This window comes from Trachurus trachurus (genome assembly GCF_905171665.1).
Source record: "Trachurus trachurus genome assembly, chromosome: 23".
NCBI classification, from domain to species: domain Eukaryota; kingdom Metazoa; phylum Chordata; class Actinopteri; order Carangiformes; family Carangidae; genus Trachurus; species Trachurus trachurus.
Genome location: NC_139912.1, coordinates 23,105,608 through 23,125,700, shown reverse-complemented (window position 1 = coordinate 23,125,700; position 20,093 = coordinate 23,105,608). Strand labels below are relative to the sequence as shown.

General features: G+C 40.9%; 1 protein-coding gene across 1 annotated transcript in view; it reads right to left on the bottom strand.

Moving 5' to 3' along the window:
• The window catches only part of dennd5b (DENN/MADD domain containing 5B), an 85,315-nt gene that overhangs the window by 21,288 nt on the left and 43,934 nt on the right, over positions 1–20,093 (bottom strand). The window contains exons 5-9 of the mRNA XM_083999782.1: positions 13,927–14,114; positions 7,438–8,013; positions 5,839–6,070; positions 518–668; positions 274–364 (exon numbers count right to left, since the gene is read on the bottom strand). Coding sequence (XP_083855908.1) covers positions 274–364; positions 518–668; positions 5,839–6,070; positions 7,438–8,013; positions 13,927–14,114 — 1,238 coding nt within the window. The remainder of the gene's footprint in view (positions 1–273; positions 365–517; positions 669–5,838; positions 6,071–7,437; positions 8,014–13,926; positions 14,115–20,093) is intronic.

Below are 20,093 nucleotides of genomic sequence, written 5' to 3'. Positions count from 1 at the left end.
GGCACGGCGGCGCACCAGCAGACGGCAGAGGAGAGAAACAAAAGGAAAGAATGGAAAAGAAAAAGCAGAGACGGCAGCAGCATGCACATGGAGAAAAAAACACAAAAACAGAACAGAACTGAAATTCGGTTACAGGACAAAGACAAAACAGAAATGTGACAAAAGGAGACGTACAAAGAAAATATACAGCTGCAGAACGGAGGAGGGGGAGGGGGAGGGGGAGGGGGCAGGTGGAGGGCAGGGTGGGGGGTCGGGGGTGGGGGGGTTTCCTACCTCTTTCAGATCATTATCCAGGCTCAGATGCTCCGTTTGCTGCCGGTGCCGGTCTTTCCTTCTCTGAGCTGTAGCCGTCCTGTGAGACCACCTGCAGGTGAAGAACCAGGAATCAGACCGACTGTTGAATCTCCACAACAAGCTGCTGCGCTGACTAGTTTATCAGACAGCTGCTACTGCAGCTGCTGCAGCTGGAGGCCTCATGTGTCATCTCAATGAGGACAGGTATAGTAGGACCACTCACTTGTTATTGGCCGGCCCCGTGTTGAGCACGTCCGTCTGCAGCTTGGGGAAGAAGCCCTGCTCGTACTTGCCCTGGCCGATCTTCATGTCCAGCAGGTGCGGGTGGATGGCTGTGTGGTCGATCTTCATCAGCCTCTGCTCAATGGCCTGAGCTGCAGGGGGGGGGGCAAAGATGAAATACATTAAGACAACACTGTAAACAGGGCTGAACCACATGGGAAAAAACATCATGCAACATGATTACCATTGGAAGGTATAGCATTAATGAGAAATGGGAATACAAGCCAAATACATGTGACGTACACAGATGGACACGCAAGAAAATAATTTATTAACCTATAATGTTGCAATATTTTCATTAGCTTTAGACTTAGACTTTTATTTTCCTGTTAGGGAAATTCTTTTTCACAGTACCTCTTCATTTGACATTCCACCACAGAGCAAGAAGATAACATTGGGGCAAAACACATTATAAAACATACAGACAGTAGTGTATATTTGACAAACAAAAAAGTCCACACAGGGTACAGGGTCGCTGTAACAGCCGCGTGAGGCTTTTGCACCTCAGCGCCTTGTATCTTTTGGATCCCACACGGAAAGAACCTATAGGTCTTAATATAGGTTTGAATATATGTGACATACATAAAATTGGCCGTTTTCATATGCTATATATATGGTGCATATATGCACAGATAAACTGCATAGGTTTCATATATGCACATATATCCTCATATACAGTATATAGCATATGCGTATATGAAAATGGCCAATTTTATGTATGTCACATATTCAGACCTATATTAAAACCTATAGGTTCTTTCCGTGTGGGATGATGAGTGCAGTATATAGTCCGACCCTCATTTCCCTGTTTGGCATTCTGTTCATTTCCCTCTAAATGTGCATAAAAGAACCCCAGCCCTGGTCTGTACTGAGCTCTAAATTTGAATGAAAAAGTTTGTGTAAAGTGAATCGAAATAAAAACGACACTGGTAGAGAACAGGCATTCAAAATTGAGGAGCTTTTGTGCAAAGTTAGAAAAAAGATCTAGTTGAATAAAAAACACAAATCGTGATGATGATTTGTTTGTTTCATAAATAAGAGGCTTCAGTCTCATATGGACTGAACAGCTGTAAGGGCAGTTTATGGAAACCATTTCTATTGCTCAATAGTGAGGTTACTGGAGCAGACAGTTTATCGGAGAAAGTAAGAGATCTGGTGGGTTTTTTTTTTAATACTGGCGGTACTTTATTTCTCATTATCTAAGGCGGTTTGTGCTTGAAAAGAAGAGGCTGCTACAAAGTGGTGTCTGACCTAATTAGAAGACAGAAGCATTTAAATCAAACACACTTCTTGGCCTGACTCTTCCCCCGTGTCCTTCACCTGCCTCGTCCTCCCCTGCAAACACACCACATCCTCATCCGTCTCCGCTTGTTGTTTAACTGTCTGGGTTGAGTTGCCCCCTGCTTGTTTTTTAGTGTCAGCCAGGATTTGTCTGACAGTAGTGGCGGTATTATTCTGAGTTGTGGGGAAGAGCAGTGAGAGGAGCCACTGGAGTGAATCGCTGAAGTAGAAGAGGGGCAAAGGGAAAGGCCGCCTATTGTGTGAGGGTAATTGGGTACCTGCATGCACCATCGCCCCCCAAAATGACCTCACCCGCTGGCAATTAATGCTTTACATGGCTCGGCCCATTAGCATGATCGCCGTGGGTCACAGATGGACGACATGCATAAATATACAAACCATAAAACCCCTGCAGCTTCAGTCAGCACTGGAATACCCAACATAACTCAGCTGCAATTTGTGGAAACATATTTTTATAAAACTAATAAAATCTATATCATTAAATAAATGGGTCAGCAGTTTGGGAAATGCATTTACTTGGACTAATCATTAACAACGGAGAATGTGAAAGGTGTCAAAGTGATTATTTAGACCAACTCTGTATCTCCCCCTTTTGGCTGACTGCTTTGGTTTAACATACAAATGTACTGACAGACACAGCTATAGATCAGTTAGTGAACCAGACAGGAAACATCTGTATACAGTGTTCCTACACATTTTAAATGTCCAAATTCCATACTTTTTCCAGACTTCTTGGTAAAAAATTCTAATAATTTGTGACATTTGATTAAAATAGATGTGTGTCATGTAAATAAATCATGCAATTAATCATTTGTTTCCATTATTCTGAATTTGAATGCCATAATATAACCAAATAATTTCCAGGAGATTGTATAGGTGCAATAGCGCATACAAAATAATTAACCCAAATAACTTCAGATAAGACCAAACCCAGATAAGTATTCAGATAAATATATTTCTTTACAATAGCTTCCATTTTCCATACTTTTCCAGACCTGGAAATGTATAAAATCAAATTTCATACTTTTCCATACTTGCATAGGAATCCTGTTTATAACACACCTGCACTGTTGGTTATTATGCTGGAGTATGGATTTAGAAGAACAAGCTGAGTTTACAGCAGACGACCTTATAATGAAATCATCAAAAAATAACCACAGAAACCTGATGTTCAAGTAACCTGACATCTACGTATTTTATTTTATTTTTTTTAAGTATATTTTTGGCTTTTTTTGCCTTTATTTGATAGATCAGTATTGATAGACAGGAGAGGGGGAGGCAGAGAGAGGGGGAATGACATGCAGGAAAGGTCTGCCCGACGCGGGATTCGAACCGGGGCCGCCTGCGGTGAAGACTATAGCCTCTACATGGGGCGGCCGCCTATGTATTTTATTTTTGTGTCATTATTTGAACCTTTTCTTCAATGAGGACATCTGACATTGAGAATTATACACAATAAAAACATAAAAACTTTTCATAGAGGTTCGAAAGTAAAAAATATCTAAGCAGCCTGACGTGCATCACATGACTGCTGTGGTCCAATCATGATCCTTCAGTTCTTTTATACTGAATATATAGGGATGTGAATCTTTGGGTGGCTCACGATTCGATTCGATTCCGATTTTTAGGGTCACGATTCGATTCAAAATCGATTTTCGATTCAACCGATTCGATTCACAAATCGATTCGATTCAACCGATTCTTGATTTTATTTTTGCGATTTTTTGTTTGCTTTATTAACACCAGACCATGCGAAAAAGTTGAATGATGATGATGTCTACAGACTATTATATCAGAAGCCATATTTCCCCCCCAAAAATGCACATCACATGTTTCAGATTTATTCAGCAGCAATATATTTGAACCATTTTAAAGTAAACTGCTACATGAAGCTGATTTTATGGGCTACTCTCTTTTCAAAAGCCTGGACTGAAGGGATGTGAATATTTGGGTGTCTATTCGATTCAAAATCAGTTCTCATGCACATGCACATAGACATGTATCACCTGTAACAAAGGCGCTGCTAAAAAAAAAAGAAAAAAAAAGACGGCACTCCGCTCTCACGCCAGCTGACCTGCAGCCTGTCTGCAGCGCCACAGAGGAGCTGTCAGAGGAGCTGCTGCTGCTGGTCCTCTCTCTTCAGCCTGCTGTTTGGCTGCACTTTGTATGAGTTTAAAAAAGTGAAGATCTAACGTCACCTGAGTACCGATCAGCTGATCCAGAGCGCAGTGGATGTGGCTGCTCAGCTGGAGCGCGCATGTGTTTAACGGCGAAAAAAAAAAAAAAACAGCGATCGTCCTCTCGCCTCAATAGAGGGTCGGGTTGAGGATGGGCACAAGCCTAGTCACAGACATTCAATAGAGCATTTAAATCAGATCAGTTAACGTTTGTAGGCGGTTAACGAGCGTCTTTTAGCGCCATGGCGTGCTGCAGCGTTGTGTAGGGCACAGTGAGGGCGCGTATTGAGACGGAGGAAAATGAATAAAAAATCGATTTTTGAAGATTATGAATCGATTCAGAATCTTAGAAAATAAGAATCTCGATTCTTACATGAATCGATTTTTTCCCCCACCCCTACAACCTGTGATTATTGCTCTTACAGCTGCATGAACATCAGTATCACAGACAGTGGGATCCTGTTGGCCTGTGACAGTCTGACTCAGCCTGACTCTGACCTGCTGCCTCACCCTGCACATTCAGCACCAATTAAAGGCTCAACAGAGAGAAACCCACGCAGCACTGATTGAGTAAAATAAGACCAAAAATAAACGGCCTGACTAAACACTCCTGCAATAAGACTGTCAGGAGTGTGTGTGTGTGTAGAAGAGAAACAGAGAGAGAGTGGTGTGTTTGCTGTGCTGGGCTGCAGGGTTTTATGGCCACGGGGGAGAGCTGAGCTGCAGGGGTGGAAGGGGTAATGGACACAGAGTGTTTACGTGTGTGTGTTTTAAATTGTGCAATCTTGTCTGACCCCCCCGGGCTAATGCACGGTTGGTTTGCCTCGAAGGTCGGACAGACACGTGCAGCATGCTGATCAACATCTTCCCTCCCTGCCGCCAGTTACAACCACAACCACACTAGGTTTTTGTTTTTTTTAAAAAGCCTCTCCAACCACTTTTGTTCCAATTTTAATCCCAAACTCATCAGATTTCATGGTATAGGACAATTAAAAATATCCTCCCACTTTTTGTACATATTATTGGGTATAGTAGATAGTGATTTCTGTGTCAGGTAAAAGTTATAAACACTGCGACTACTAATTTTCCTTTTCCATTGTTTTTTTATTGAGGAGATCAGTTGGTTGAAGGATTGAATGCTACAAATTGGGCCATATCCTTCAATAAATTCATTATACTTCATTAGTTTCCCTTTTTCAGTGACAATATCATTTAGAAACCAAACCCCATGGTCAAAAGGTATCTTCCAGAAAAATAAGTTTTCCCTCAATCATGATATTTGAATTGAGCCATATAGGTTGTTGTAGAATTTCCTCTCTGGTTTCTGGGGGATGAAACTGGAAACATAGCCAGCTCTGAATTGCCTCCTTTAGAAACAGTGATGTGTTTTCAAGTATCATATCTATTTGACCCATATGACTACACTGAGTTTGTAAAAAGGGATAAAACCTATTTTTCAACAAAGGATTATAAGCCTCGCAGAAAGCCAATCTTTATTAATATACAATTTTTGAACAAAAACTGCCTTTAATGTGAGATATAGAGAATTTCCAAATTTAATAATTATAATTAAATACCCCGCCCTTTTCGCAGTCATTGTTATAAATCACACTTCTTTTAATTTTTCTGGTTTATTATTCCAGAGGAAGCCAAATATCTTTTGTTCAAAAGCCTTGAAAAAGGACTGTGACGGAGTGCGTAAAGACATAAAGAGATTTATAAATTGTGAAACTACCAGAGAGTTCACCACATTTCATCACACTGGTCTTGAGTCTTGGCTTACCAGACTCCCTGAGGATGGAGCACCTCTGGTAGCTGGAGGACCGGAGGCTGGGGGCGCGGACGTTGTAGAGGCGGGCCTTGTCGATGCGAGCGTCGAAGACCCGGAGCAGCGGCTCCTTCTCCTCCCACTGGGACATGATTTTGTTGTCGATGAAGGTGGCGAACATCTGCGTCTCGATGAAGTGCGAGAGGAAGGGCAGGTAGGGCTCCGGCTGGTCCGACAGGAAGGAGGCCTGGGGGTGAGGGGGGTCGCAAACACACAGGGAAATAAGAGCTGGTCCCAAATAAAAGGAAACATCTCTATGGTAACAGAAGCTGTGAAGTTCAGATTGTATATTTGTCAATATACATCTGATCACAGAGCTGCTCTGCTCAGCTAAAACTCCCGTCATGCCCTTCAGGGAGGAAGATACTGTTTCCACTACAGTATGTTCTGTATGTGGTGTGTAAACACTGTCATTAATAATCCCAGCACTGCTTTGAATGTAGCACATTATTATGTCGTTCATTGATTCTGAGAGACTGATTCATGCCTTCATTTCAAGCTGACTTGATTACTGCAATACACTTGATGCAGAGAGACTTGAGCTCATTCAGAACCCTGCAGCTTGGGCCGTGAAGCAGAACCAAGAGGAGACAGCACATCAGTTAGAGCTGCTCTGCACCGGCTTCCTGTTACATTTACAACTGATGCCTCATACACAAAGGCTTTAATGGACAAGGACCGAGCTACATTACCAACTATAGACGTACAAGAACATTAAAGTCATCTACTTCTGATTTATTGAACATTCCCCTGATTCAGCCTTTGTTAGTCATGTCCAATGGAACAAGCGCTTGAGCATGTATGTGTATATTAAAGGGATAGTTCACCCAAAATTGAAATTTTGAACCAGGGTCCGTCCTCTTCCCAGTTCATCCAAATTTGGCAAACCGGGAAGAGGAGCTTCGAGAAGCTTCCGCTACAAAACAAGCTTGAAATATAGACTTATTTAATTTCTTTCGGGACAATTTCACATTTCGGGGCTTCAATACAAGACGGACATTACATACGAGCAGCATGGAGGTATTTGGATGTTTTTTTGTGTGTATTTCTGTTACGAAGACAGTTGGTATCCATTTGCAACCGTTATATGGACATGCACTGCTACGCCGAGACCCCCTGTAACTCAGAGAAGCCACGGAGGACTCTGAAACTTCTCCCAGCCCCCAGACATGAGGGTGAGTAGATAATGAGTGAAATTTCAATTTTGGGTCAACTATCCCTTTAAGTATAAAAAATGTTAATATTGTAACTGTGGACAATAATAAATAAAAACTGGAGAATGCATTTCCTGAAGGAAATACGGGTGAATGCTGAAAGCTGAAAGCTGAATGAGCTGAATAAATTGTTGAAACAATGCTGAATTAAGTTAAGAAACTGCTGAAGAAATCTTGACAAGATGAAACAATATCTGAAGAGTAAAAGTAAAACATGTAAGAAGGAGGCTGTATGAAATGGTTGGAAACTACTTGAATTGTTAAAGATTAGTATGAAAAAGCTGAAGTCTACTCAAATCTATGTAAAACTGAGGCTGTTATGTGTTTTTGATTGTATCACCTTGTCAAAGTTGTGCATCTGCTCCCTGTTGGTGAGCCAGGACTCCAGGTCCGGGGCGCTCTGGATGACGAAGGCTTCGTAGTCGGCGAACATGGTGGTGAAGCGGCTGGCGAACACCTCCCTCAGCTGGACGTTCAGCTTGGCGTTCCTCAGCTCCTCCTCCTCCACGGCGCTCCTCGCCCCCTGCTTGTCCGTCTGAGCCTTGACCCCGGCCCTCAGCGCGTCCACGCGGGCCACCGTCACGCCGGTGCGCTTGGTGAGCGCCTGCAGCCTCTCCAGCGTGGCGTTCCCCTGCAGCAGCTCCAGCACGGCCAGCTCCTCTCCGGCCAGGTTGCCGTTGCGCCCGTCGTCCTCCAGCTGCTGCAGGGCGGCGGCCTTGCGCTCCCGGCCCGGCGTGGAGGGGTTGCTGCCGGGGCCGCTCCGGGTCCGCGGCGGGGCCCCCGTGTTTGCGGCGAGGCCGTAGCTCAGCATGACCTCGCTCAGCTCCTGGATGAACTCGGCCTTGTTGGGGAAATTGGGGAAGTCTTCTGGAAGCTCGATGCAGTGGTTGTCAATGTCCACAAAACACAGGTTGGCCTGCAACAGGACAAGATATAAATACATAGTTTTAGTTTAGTTTTATTTATTGCACAGAGTTCAAACCAGACATGGTGAAGCAGCAAGCCGGTGCATATTCTCATTTTTCCAGGTCATAGTATTTCAAAGGAGGTTAAATCGAAAGCAACTGGACTTAGTTATTATAAATAATAACTATTATAAATAACTAAGTCCAGTTGCTTTCGATTTAACCTCCTTTGAAATGGTGAAGCAGCATTTAGCTGTTATGCTGCACACAAGTGGAACAAACTACCAGCAGAACTGAGATCAGCCCCAACTGTAAACACTTTTAAATCCAGGTTAAAAACATTTCTCTTTTCACGTGCTTATAGCTGAGCTCTTTTAAGAACTTAAAACTTTATCTATTTTCTTTTCTTTTACTTTTATTTGCTCTTGCTTTTAACTCTGTTTTTAGTGTTTTGTTTGTTTTTATTCTGTTTTATGCTTCTTTTTTTAATGTTTTGTCTTTATGTAAAGCACATTGAGTTGCCTTGGTATAAAATGCGCTATATAAATAAAGATGCCTTGCCTTGCCTTGCCTATTTGCACCATAAAGATAACATAAGATAAGATAAGAAATAAAATCAAGGACAATTACAAAAACAGAAATGAAACAAGAATATTAGGTGCGGAAGCGGTTTAAAAAATATACAAAAAATACCTCCCCAAAAAATACACAAAGATTCATAACAAAAAAAGAAAGCAATGCATGTGCCTTATTATAACAAAAAGATTCAAAAATAAAATGATGAGTATGTAAGAGTAAAATGATTGTGTATGAGTGAGTGAGCATATATACGTAGATTCACCTAGAGTATGATCCAATGATAACTATCCTAGGAAAGGAAACTTCAACAATATAGCTCAGGAATGTACAATGATACATTTCTGGTAGTGCAAAAACAAAGTCATATCTCCATATTGCAAACAGTAGCAGGGTTTCCAGGGAGCTGGGGCTGGTATTAACGGAGACGTAATGAGGGCAGATTGGTTTTAGGGAATCTGATACAGTCTGGGAGATGTAGAGTAATAAAAATGTAGGTCAGGATGTGATAATAGCACATTGTCTGAGATCAACCTAAATCTGATATAATGGAGTTAGCATCACACCCTCACATGGAATTAAAGCCAAACCTCTGATCTCAGCACCAGAGCTCTAAAGCCTCAAAACCCATGCAAATGGGATTGAACTTGCAACCCGCCAGAAAGCACAGACATACTGCAAATTCTAGCGGGGTGAGGTCAGGCACGAGCGTGCGGTGCGTTCAGGGGGTCTGGCGAGAAGCTCAGACATCGGAGTGTCGCCCGCTTGTACTGCAGCAACCCGCTCTGAAGATCAAAGCTGAAATCAAATGATTATCAAACATGGGAGCAGATGAAGGATCAGAAGAGTCTGGTTGTGACTTCCTTGTGACTTCACAGCGTAACATCTGCACACTGAAACACAACTGTGTGATCCTGAACGTCATTAAACAAGATGACACAGTCACAAATGAAGAAGACAGAATCGTTTGTTCTGGAGGAAACCCTGAAGAGATGATAATAATAATAAAAAATAAACTGTACTTTTTGAGTGGATTTGTACGGAATTAAAGGAAATCTAACTTCTAACAGTTTTGGTCGCTGATTTCAGAGAGAAACTGGAAAACTGGAGGTGTTCACTGTGCTACTGACCACATCTTGTGAAGGTGGAGCTACAGGTGACGTTCATCAAGTTGAAATAAGTCAGTTTGTGCAGTGAGGAGGATTTTGTGAAACTTCACAGGACAAACAGAGAGAGATTCAGGGGAAGGATCCAAGGACAGTTTTGGACAATTGCCAGTGAATCTGTTCTCAGGTCAGTGCAGCTCATTTAGCCTCTGTAGGACATACAGTGTTGCAGACACACACTTTTGTCCCCAGAGAGGTTGCCAACAAGGAATACTTATACACTCAGTGGTCGGTAAATGTAACTACAACTAATGGAGTGTGATACAACTGCTGCGCAAGAAATCCTCCCTGAAAAGGGTTATAATGTCCAGTTTGTATTAAAGGGATAGTTCAACATTTTGGCAAATTGGCCCATTGCCATAATCCCTATAGTTTTAGGAGTAGGATATTTACCTTATATCCTAAATAAATGTCGGTGCAAGCTATCGAGGCAAATGCAGAGACTGCTTGCCAAAAAACTGCCCCCGACGGGAACGCGCATCAGCGGTTTTGCATGAATTTCCCTCTAAAACAACTCTGTCTGGTAACGTTCTGTTATTATCTCATAGCGTGGTGAATGTGCAGGTCACAACTTGTCCACCAGAGCGTTTTGGAGTTGTTGGATTGTGTATTTGATGAGTTTGATGAGGGAAACCAAGAAATCCCATTAGCCTCCTCCGTAGCGTAGCTCTGAGCAGCTCACGGCTCTGCTCTGCCGTTCTAAAAATAGTTTGCACCGACAATTAAAGGTAACAAACCTACTCCTAAGACTATATGGGCCAATTTGCCAAAATGTTTAACTATCCCTTTAAAGGAAGTCATTTTAGGAGGTTTAAGTGAGTGGTGGAGGATGAGTGGACGGAATAATAGAAATATTGTCAACAAAACGCACCGCACCACAAACTACAGCCTCCACAATGAAGGAGCAGTTGAACCACAGCGTCTGGAGCCGCTAACGTAGGAGGAGACTATGAGGAAAAGGATGCCAACACTGCCATGTAATCTTATCTATGACGCCTATATGACTGATGTGATGCGACATCAGATAGTAAAGCAGACCTTGATTGAAGTGCAGGGCTCAAAAACAAGCGAAACCTTGTCTGACGTCGTTTATTCGCCAATTACATTCATGGTTTCGCTCCGTGATTCACTTGAAGCCATTCTTTCGTCAGCAGCCAATTTCTAGGTCGCCGCCACTTCAAAGGATCATTCAGAAACACAGGGAGATTCTCTAGACGAGGGACCCTTTGTGGGGGGAGGAGGAGGAAGAGGAGGAGGAGGAGGAGGGGGGGGGGAGGCAGACGGGCCGCGGCAGCATCCTGCCCTGGCGGGTATAATTACAATCCATATGTAATGTGCTGGATTAACAAGCGCTGGGAGTCGGGGGGGTGGGGTGGGGGGGGTGGGGTGTGTGTAAGTAAAGCCGGAAGCAGGCAAGCCTGGTTGTTCTGCTTTGTCAGGGCCTTATCTCACCTTAACACATGAATACACACACATTAACTGTAAGCATGAATAGGACTAAGTACACATTCACCTCCTGACTGTCTGACGAGGGCTCGGGCTGAAAATGAAAGGGCCAGAAGTGAATTCACTTCAGGTTTTCTTTGCCTTGATGCGAAATTGTAGATGAACAATAGGTAATTCCCCGTCCAACTGTGTACGTGCATACAGTATGTGTGTGTGTATGTGTTTATGCGGCGAGACAAATAACAGGAGATTGTTCAGAATGGAAAAGTGTTTTTTTTCTCATTTCCTGTCTGTCTCAATAGGAGCCCAGTAGTCTACCACCTGTATGTGTGTGTGTGTTTATATGCATGCAGACACATCAATAACACTACAATAATACAATAACAATCTGATGTCTGATGATATGTAAAATTAGTATACATATTATCCCACCGGTCACAATTGTGACCGACTATAAAACACACTTTTTTCTCCTATTTTTCCATGAAAATTAAAAAAAAAAAAAGATTGATTATTTCAAAGGGTTGCTAATGGCACATGGTTTGGATATTTTCATGTCTGGGAAAAATTTGGGATTAAATGGGTTAAAAATGTCACTCTTACATTGACTGCAGTTGTTCCCATGAGAGCAGAATTCAAAATGCTCTCAAAAAATCAGATTTTGAGATAAAATTCTGATATTTGCCAAACTTCATCAACCATGACTCCAAAATATTGTCAGTTTTTTTCAGGAAGATTGAAAATGTATTTATCAAGAATTTGATGGTATATGTTTACAGTACTGTTTACAGTCAAACGTTTTCATGCACTGTAAGCTCAATTTTCGATAAATCAAAAATCTGTGTGGATCGTTTGTGGAGGACGGTCTGGAGATGCTCTCTAGCAAGTTTGGTGTCAATCGAGCAGAAATTGTGGGAGGAGATAGGTTTTATAAGTTTTACAGTTTTTGAAAATAACAGAGTGATGGACTCCATAATTTGTAATGAGTTTAAGTGGACAAAAGTTTCAGCAGTATTGGGGCGACATTTTGGTGAAGTTTCAAAACTGTAGCATGTACAACTACATTGTGAGGACATTCTGCAGTATGTGCAGGTCCTCATGATAGCAGGTTTACTACAGTAAATGCATTATGCCTGCTAGTGTCCATATGTAGCGTGTAAAAACGTCAGCCGTGCAGCTCTCATCCCTTAATCCAAGGCGCTTGGGGAGATTGTGCTGCTGTTGCACCTGCTGTTACTAAGCAACCAAAACCTTTAAACCGGATGTTGAAGGTCCTTGGATGGAAAGAGCGAGGTGGTTGTTCCTTTGGAGGTGATTGGCTGGAAGTCTTGTAACATGAGCTGCTCTGACATGTTTCCATCTCTGTGCACCGCATGCTCAGACAAACAGGTGCATCACAATGTGCGAGTCAGCAGTGTCACTTCCTGTTCTCACTTGTCTCCATTAGATATATTGAATAAGTTCCTGCTCCATCTCAACAGCTCCCTATTCAGAGTTGGCCTTGGAGAATCTGTCCCGTCAGCAGCTCTGAGCCCAGACTTGTGAATGTGAATGCACACATCTACAGTGAGAGGCCTCTTTTGTAGTTTCAGCATTAACCTGATCTCCTGATGCAAAAACGCAAAACAACTACAAGAACCTTAGCTGGGTGGTGAGTTAGGCTTAAAATATTAAAGCACATAAAAAAAACTGAATAAATTGGTGGATAACAATAAATGCAGATGCTTCCCTGCAGGTAAAAAAGGACTCACTGAATGTTTAATGTGCGTCTGTGTGTGAAGAACACACCTGCAGTCAGAATGTCTTGGGCTTATCTTGGTATAAAGCCTGTTAGCAGGAGGAGCTCACCTATATACTTCCAGCCTTAATGCTAATGAGAATTTCTTTTTATGTAAAGAAAAAGATAAGCATGTTTTCCAAAACACTGTGAGGCCTGAGCTGAGCAAACTGTTTTCATTTGGGACTAGCTGAAAGGTAAAAGTAACTCCTTAAGAATCAGACACTGGTGAAATAATAATAATAATAATAATAATAATAATAATAATAATAATAATAATAACAATAATAATAATAATAATAATTATTATTATTAGTATTATTATTATTATAATAATAATAATTATAATAATTATTATTATAATAATAATTATAATAATAATTATAATAATTATAATAATAATAAAAAGTCAAATTTTGAATGTCTGTGGACCAGACACATTTGTAACTGTTAACAACAGTAACAGCAAAGTAGGTTTCCCATGTGCAATATACTATGTGTAATTTTCTCTTGTTAAGAGCAACAGACATGTGCAATACACTAAGGCACTTCATTTATTTACCTGGCTGTTTTTATTTTCTTTTAAAACCGGTTTTTATTCTAGCTTATTTGCATATTTAATTATTTATTCCCTACTTGCCGCGCACTGTGCTCCCTTGTTTAAGAATCAGTAATGTTTTTATTGCCAAGAGCAGTAAAAGTCAGTTTACAGCACTAGGAACGTGGTGTCAGGGTGCAGACACAACAATACAAGGTACAAAAAGTAGTAAAAGGTAGTGATATGATACAATTTAGGATTTATATACCATAGAATAAAATAGAATAGAATAAAAATAAAGAGAGAGATATACAGAATACAGAATGTCTGTGACTGTAAGAACTGAATTGCCCTTCTGGGACAAATAAAGCAATCTGAATCTGAATCTGAATGTGAAAGCCATGGGTTTTCTACAACATACCTCCTGAGGAAGCTCCAGCTTGGAGCGGTCAGTTCCCTCCTTGGACTGCAGGCCCATGAGGTAGGGAACAGGAGCATCCAGGAAGTGGAGCAGCGAGGCCGGCAGGATGGGAACGTAGACGTGCTGCCACTGGAAGGGGAACAACAGGGTGGTGATGCCCTCTGCCACCGTCATCAGCCGCTGGTAGTCTGAAAGAGAGAGAGGAGGAGGGAGGAATGAAGGCGAGGGCACATACAGATCAAAGTGACGAAGCTCAGATGAAGGAAACGTCTTATCAAACTGCTCCAGCCTGATGAGCTCTCTGTGAAAAAGGTCGAGCGGTTTTATTTTGAACCTCATGTCTCTTGAAACCTCAGAGATATCAAACCCAACTTTATCACAAAGGACGGAACAGCTCAGATTTAAAGGTCACAACGGCGACATCACAAAACGGATTTTGACAATTCAGCTGTAGTTTCTGGGGTTAGATATCACGCTCAATCTAGTGCAGATTTTAATGCACTACATTGAGCGTGATTTCTAAAGGTTGCACTTTTAATATCAAATATTACAAATTAGCTTTTCTTGTTTTTTGCCAATTTTTTCTGTCAATGTGAAACAAAACAACACAATTTCACCAAATGTAAACATCTTTGGTATTCAGGGTTGGGCTCCAAAATACCTGATGGTTGTAAATGAGATAAGGCCATTTGCCTCAAAATCAGTGTCTTGAAGTCTAATACAATATCAAGAAGCATAAAGATACTTTTTGCGAGGTTGATCTAATGATTATCTATAGAAAATTTGGTAGCAGACTAACAATGAAAGGAAGATGTCAAAAATGTGTTTTTCAATCTAATTAAATGGAACATGGCTTGTTTTTTGTAGCTGGACAATTCAATTTACAGTGTTTCTGAAATGATATTGGGCTTATGTTTGTTGCACCACCTCTGGTTATTTGGCCAAGTCTTATTCCAGGTCACAGGAGACGGAGCCCGTTTGGCAGAATAAATAAACACATAACAGACTGAAGCAAAAACAAAAGGTTTCTGCCTCTTCAAGGATAAAACCCTCATAATACATCCCCACTGATGGGAACTACTACAATGGAGCTCCAGCAGCGGCAGCATCAGTGCTGCGAGTTCATAACAACTTCCTGTGATATCCACTGAGGAGTTGTGTCAAAGTGCAAGTCAGCAGCAAACACTTTCACAAGCTTGTATGACACCATGTAAACCCACCGACAGCCTCAATATGGGTGGGAAAGGAAACTAAGCAAAAAGACTGAAGTGAGGTCATAATGTGTCACTCACCCGACTGTTTACATTAAAGCCTCTATCTCTTTCTTTTCAAGTCGCTCTAGCAGTTGTTGGTGAAAGGTCACGGTCTCTTATTAAAATACTGTCAACAGTCATTATGACTTCTCCAGTAATTAACTGCTATTACTCACAACCAGTGGTTAACCAGAGTGGTTTTTGGAAAGCTTCATCTGAAATGGGATTTTGAAGAGAGTTTTTCTTAATTTTGGGACCAAACTTGAAAGTTCTGTTTTAGTCAGTTTAGTTATTGGATGATTTTAAAAATAGATTCCCCCCCCCCCCCCCCCCCCCCCGCCCCCCAAAAAATCAGGTCAAACATCATGAGGTCAAATGTTAGGACAACGGATGAAATTTAACAACTGTGCTAACTCTGGCATATTTAGATTGATGCTTTTCGCTGATATGTTGATTAATGTGCATTGTCCTAATCAAATAAATAAATAAAAATGTTTAATTTGTCTTTAATAAACTCTGAAATTAATGAGTATGTTATACATGTGGAAAAAGTTAACCTGCTAAACTAAGATAAGCAGCAGTAGCCTATGCTAAACACTGGCACTGTTAGCATTATCTTTGTGAGTAGCAGCGTGCGCTAACATTAGCACAAGTACAACCACATAGATTGTAGAGGAGCGTCTCCGCGGTAACTCTGCCTCTACGTGGTTTTTCTGCACAGTGAGCTTCACGGCCTTCACACAGCTCTGACTGCGACTGTGGCTGTTTATCTGTCAAGTCTTAACAGGTTGAAAGTTTCTCTCCACTCCCACACACACACACACACACACACACACACACACACACACATGGACACACACATTCCTCTGTGTGAAAGTCTGACTCAGACACTCCCGTTTTTCTTTTTTTTTCATGTTACAGCAAATCTCTCCTGTTCTGTTTCTCTTCACGCTCACACACCGGGATCAGTTTAGCCTCAAACACTTTCGCTGTTATAGTCCACGCCTCAGAAAGTGCCTCTCTCTTTCACACCTCTGTCTCCTTACTTCACACCTCACCCTGATGGAGAATAAGAAGAAGATAATAAAAGCGGAACAACGAGTGATTTTTATTAAAGATAGAAATTGATCCACGGTTTATTCGTCTTGGTGTTTGACAACATTTGCTGCGTTGGCGAGGAAACCCCGCTTCAAATGTGACAAGTAGAAGTGCCTCTGATAGGTGAGCGAGCATGCAATCAAAACACACAAGTGCTAATCTGATATGGCAAAAGCCTGGTGCTGCAGAAAGTCCCGGCGGAGACGGGGCTCAGGGATGCTGCGTGCTGCTGAAGAGCAGGACGGGACATGTCGAGTCATTGTGAAACTGTAAGAGTTCATAGAGGACTGATAAACACCAGCAGCTTCATCTCAGAAGGGAAAAAAAAACTCTGTGGTGAAGGAGTTGACATGAAGTGATCTTTAAGTGCAAAGATGGTAAGAGTTTAGCAGCTGCACCATATGATACTGTATGATGGAGCAGATAATGAGTTCAAAAACTACAGTATGAAAGGAGGATTAAAGAAAAAGAAATCAAAAGGAGCTATAAGAGGCTTACAGAAGCAGACCATCCCATGGTGCATTAGAGAAACAAGACAGGAGGTCAAACACCTTAGAAAATACATCAATACAACATTACAATGGTGGAAAACTGAGAAAGCACACCGAGACGTGCACCATAACCTCCATCTGGTCTGGTACTCACTGTCTGAAACCATTATCCCTGTGTTCACACTCCTCTACATGTTTATGGTTCTTCTTGGACTTTTATAAGTGGTTGCTGATAGAGAGGTTTGAGTGTGCAACTGTGCATGAGAATACACACTGGAAGAAATAAAAAAACATTCCATATTCTGGCCAAATAGTGCACCAGTGGTAATTGAAGTAAGAAAATAAAGTTTTATTTATAAAAATATGTCTGGCATCTGGCATTGTTTGATATTGAAAAATTGAAAATCACAATATTTAACCCTATAAGTACGGAAGCTTATTGCATTCATTCAATAAAAAAAAATACAGATCCTGTTTTTCTGAGTAATTTTTTCTGTTTTTCTGAGTAATTTTTTTTTAAATCAGTTTTTCTGAGTAATTTTTTTTTAAATCAGTTTTTCTGAGTAATTTTTTCTGTTTTTCTGAGTAATTTTTTTTAAAATCAGTTTTTCTGAGTAATTTTTTCTGTTTTTCTGAGTAATTTTTTTGGATCAGTTTTTCTGAGTAATTTTTTTCCTGTTTTTCTGAGTAATTTTTTTGGATCAGTTTTTCTGAGTAATTTTTTTCCTGTTTTTCTGAGTAATTTTTTTCCTGTTTTTCTGAGTAATTTTTTTTGGATCAGTTTTTCTGAGTAATTTTTTTCCTGTTTTTCTGAGTAATTTTTTTCCTGTTTTTCTGAGTAATTTTTTTTGGATCAGTTTTTCTGAGTAATTATTTCTGTTTTTCTGAGTAATTTTTTTTTCCCTGTTTTTCTGAGTAATTTTTTCCCCCCTGTTTTTCTGAGTAATTTTTTCCCCTTGTTTTTCTGAGTAATTTTTTCCCCTTGTTTTTCTGAGTAATTTTTTTCCCTGTTTTTTTGAGTAATTTTTTCTCTACTTCGAAATCTCGCGATAACTACGGAAGCCTGCATTTTTTTATTATCGTTTTCTCGTGATAACGACTTATTATTTCGTTATCTCGAGATAACAAAGTCTGTTTTCTCGTGATAACGAATTAATTTATTTCGTTATCTCGAGATGACAAAGACCGTTTTCTCGTGATAATGAAATAATCATAGAATGTGTGGTTGACATGGTTGCCTAGCAACATGTTTCCCCGGTGCAATCGCTTCTGCTTACGGGGAAGTAGCAGCTGGTTAGCCGCTGTATGTTCGTAGCAGGGGGCTAATACGTATTAACTGACTCGCCGCTCTGTGTGTGTGTCGCGGTGATAATTTAACCGTGAAAAGTAGGCTACAACACACACAACATAACGTTACAGCCGCAGTGTTGTGAGTGAATCATGTCGGGACAACCAGGCTTCATGAACCCGCTTCACAGACCCCGGTGCCCGGCCGCCACTAGAGCAGCGGCGGCGGCGGCGGCGGCCAAGCACCGGGGTCTGTGAAGCGGGTTCATGAAGCCTGGTTGTTCCGACATGATTCACTCACAACACTGCGGCTGTAACGTTATGTTGTGTGTGTTGTAGCCTACTTTTCACGGTTAAATTATCACCGCGACACACACAGAGCGGCGAGTCAGTTAATACGTATTAGCCCCCTGCTACGAACATACAGCGGCTAACCAGCTGCTACTTCCCCGTAAGCAGAAGCGATTGCACCGGGGAAACATGTTGCTATGCAACCATGTCAACCACACATTCTATGATTATTTCATTATCACGAGAAAACGGTCTTTGTTATCTCGAGATAACGAAATAAATTAATTCGTTATCACGAGAAAACAGACTTTGTTATCTCGAGATAACGAAATAATAAGTCGTTATCACGAGAAAACGATAATAAAAAAATGCAGGCTTCCGTAGTTCTCGGCTTCCGTAATCGCGAGATTTCGAAGTAGAGAAAAAATTACTCAAAAAAACAGGGAAAAAAATTACTCAGAAAAACAAGGGGAAAAAATTACTCAGAAAAACAAGGGGAAGAAATTACTCAGAAAAACAGGGGGAAAAAAAATTACTCAGAAAAACAGGAAAAAAAAATTACTCAGAAAAACAGAAATAATTACTCAGAAAAACTGATCAAAAAAAAAATTACTCAGAAAAACAGGAAAAAAATTACTCAGAAAAACTGATCCAAAAAAATTACTCAGAAAAACAGGAAAAAAATTACTCAGAAAAACTGATCCAAAAAAATTACTCAGAAAAACAGAAAAATTACTCAGAAAAACTGATTTTAAAAAAAATTACTCAGAAAAACAGAAAAAATTACTCAGAAAAACTGATTTAAAAAAAAATTACTCAGAAAAACAGAAAAAATTACTCAGAAAAACAGGATCTGTATTTTTTTTTATTGAATGAATGGAATAAGCTTCCGTACTAACTGTATTTATAAACTACAAACTAATGAGTATTCATGTGTTATAAATGAAGAATTCAGTATTTATTAATACTTAATGCTTAATAGTGTGTACAGTGTTACCCTGTATCAAGATATCAAATTTTGTTTATCTCCCAAGGATATGGCTTGTTCCAATAAAGATCTATATAATTTGGTAGATGTTAGACTAACATGACAGAAGCTGAATTTAAATAAGAAGAATAAAATTGAGGTAATAGGCAGATAATGATGAACTTCAATGAACTTGTCACTCTCTTCTTCACCTCCATGTTGACAGCCAATGAGTGGAGGAGAGTGGGACAGGACAGGACAGGACAGGACAGGACAGGGAGGTGTGGGTGTAGGTGTGGGGGTGTAAACTGCTTGTGACTGATGGAGGAGCGTGGGAACACATGGCAGAGCAGCGCCTCGTTAACTTAACACTCTGTGAACCGAACCCCATCTGTCTCCAGCCAAACGAAGCAGCGGCAGCGACCAAACAAGACGTGATTGAACGGAACCAGCGATGTGAGGTTTCCCTCCAGGAGTGATTGTCTTGGATCCTGACAGTGATGAATAAAACACAGAGACCCATTTTCACCAAATGATGAAGGGATGAGAGACAGAGAGAGAGAAGGCATGAGTCCTGTTTCCTTAAATCCAGCTGCTCTACTTTCCCTTTTTCTTTTCATGTGCTGATGCAGCTTCAGTTTCCGTGGCCGCCCTTGTTTTTATGCTTGTTCACGGTCGTGGCTGACACTTAGCTGTGTTTAAAAAAAGGATGGGTTCATTTTGGGAAACACGCTCATTTGCTTTTCTTGCTGACAGCGAGATAAGGAGGCTGATACTGAT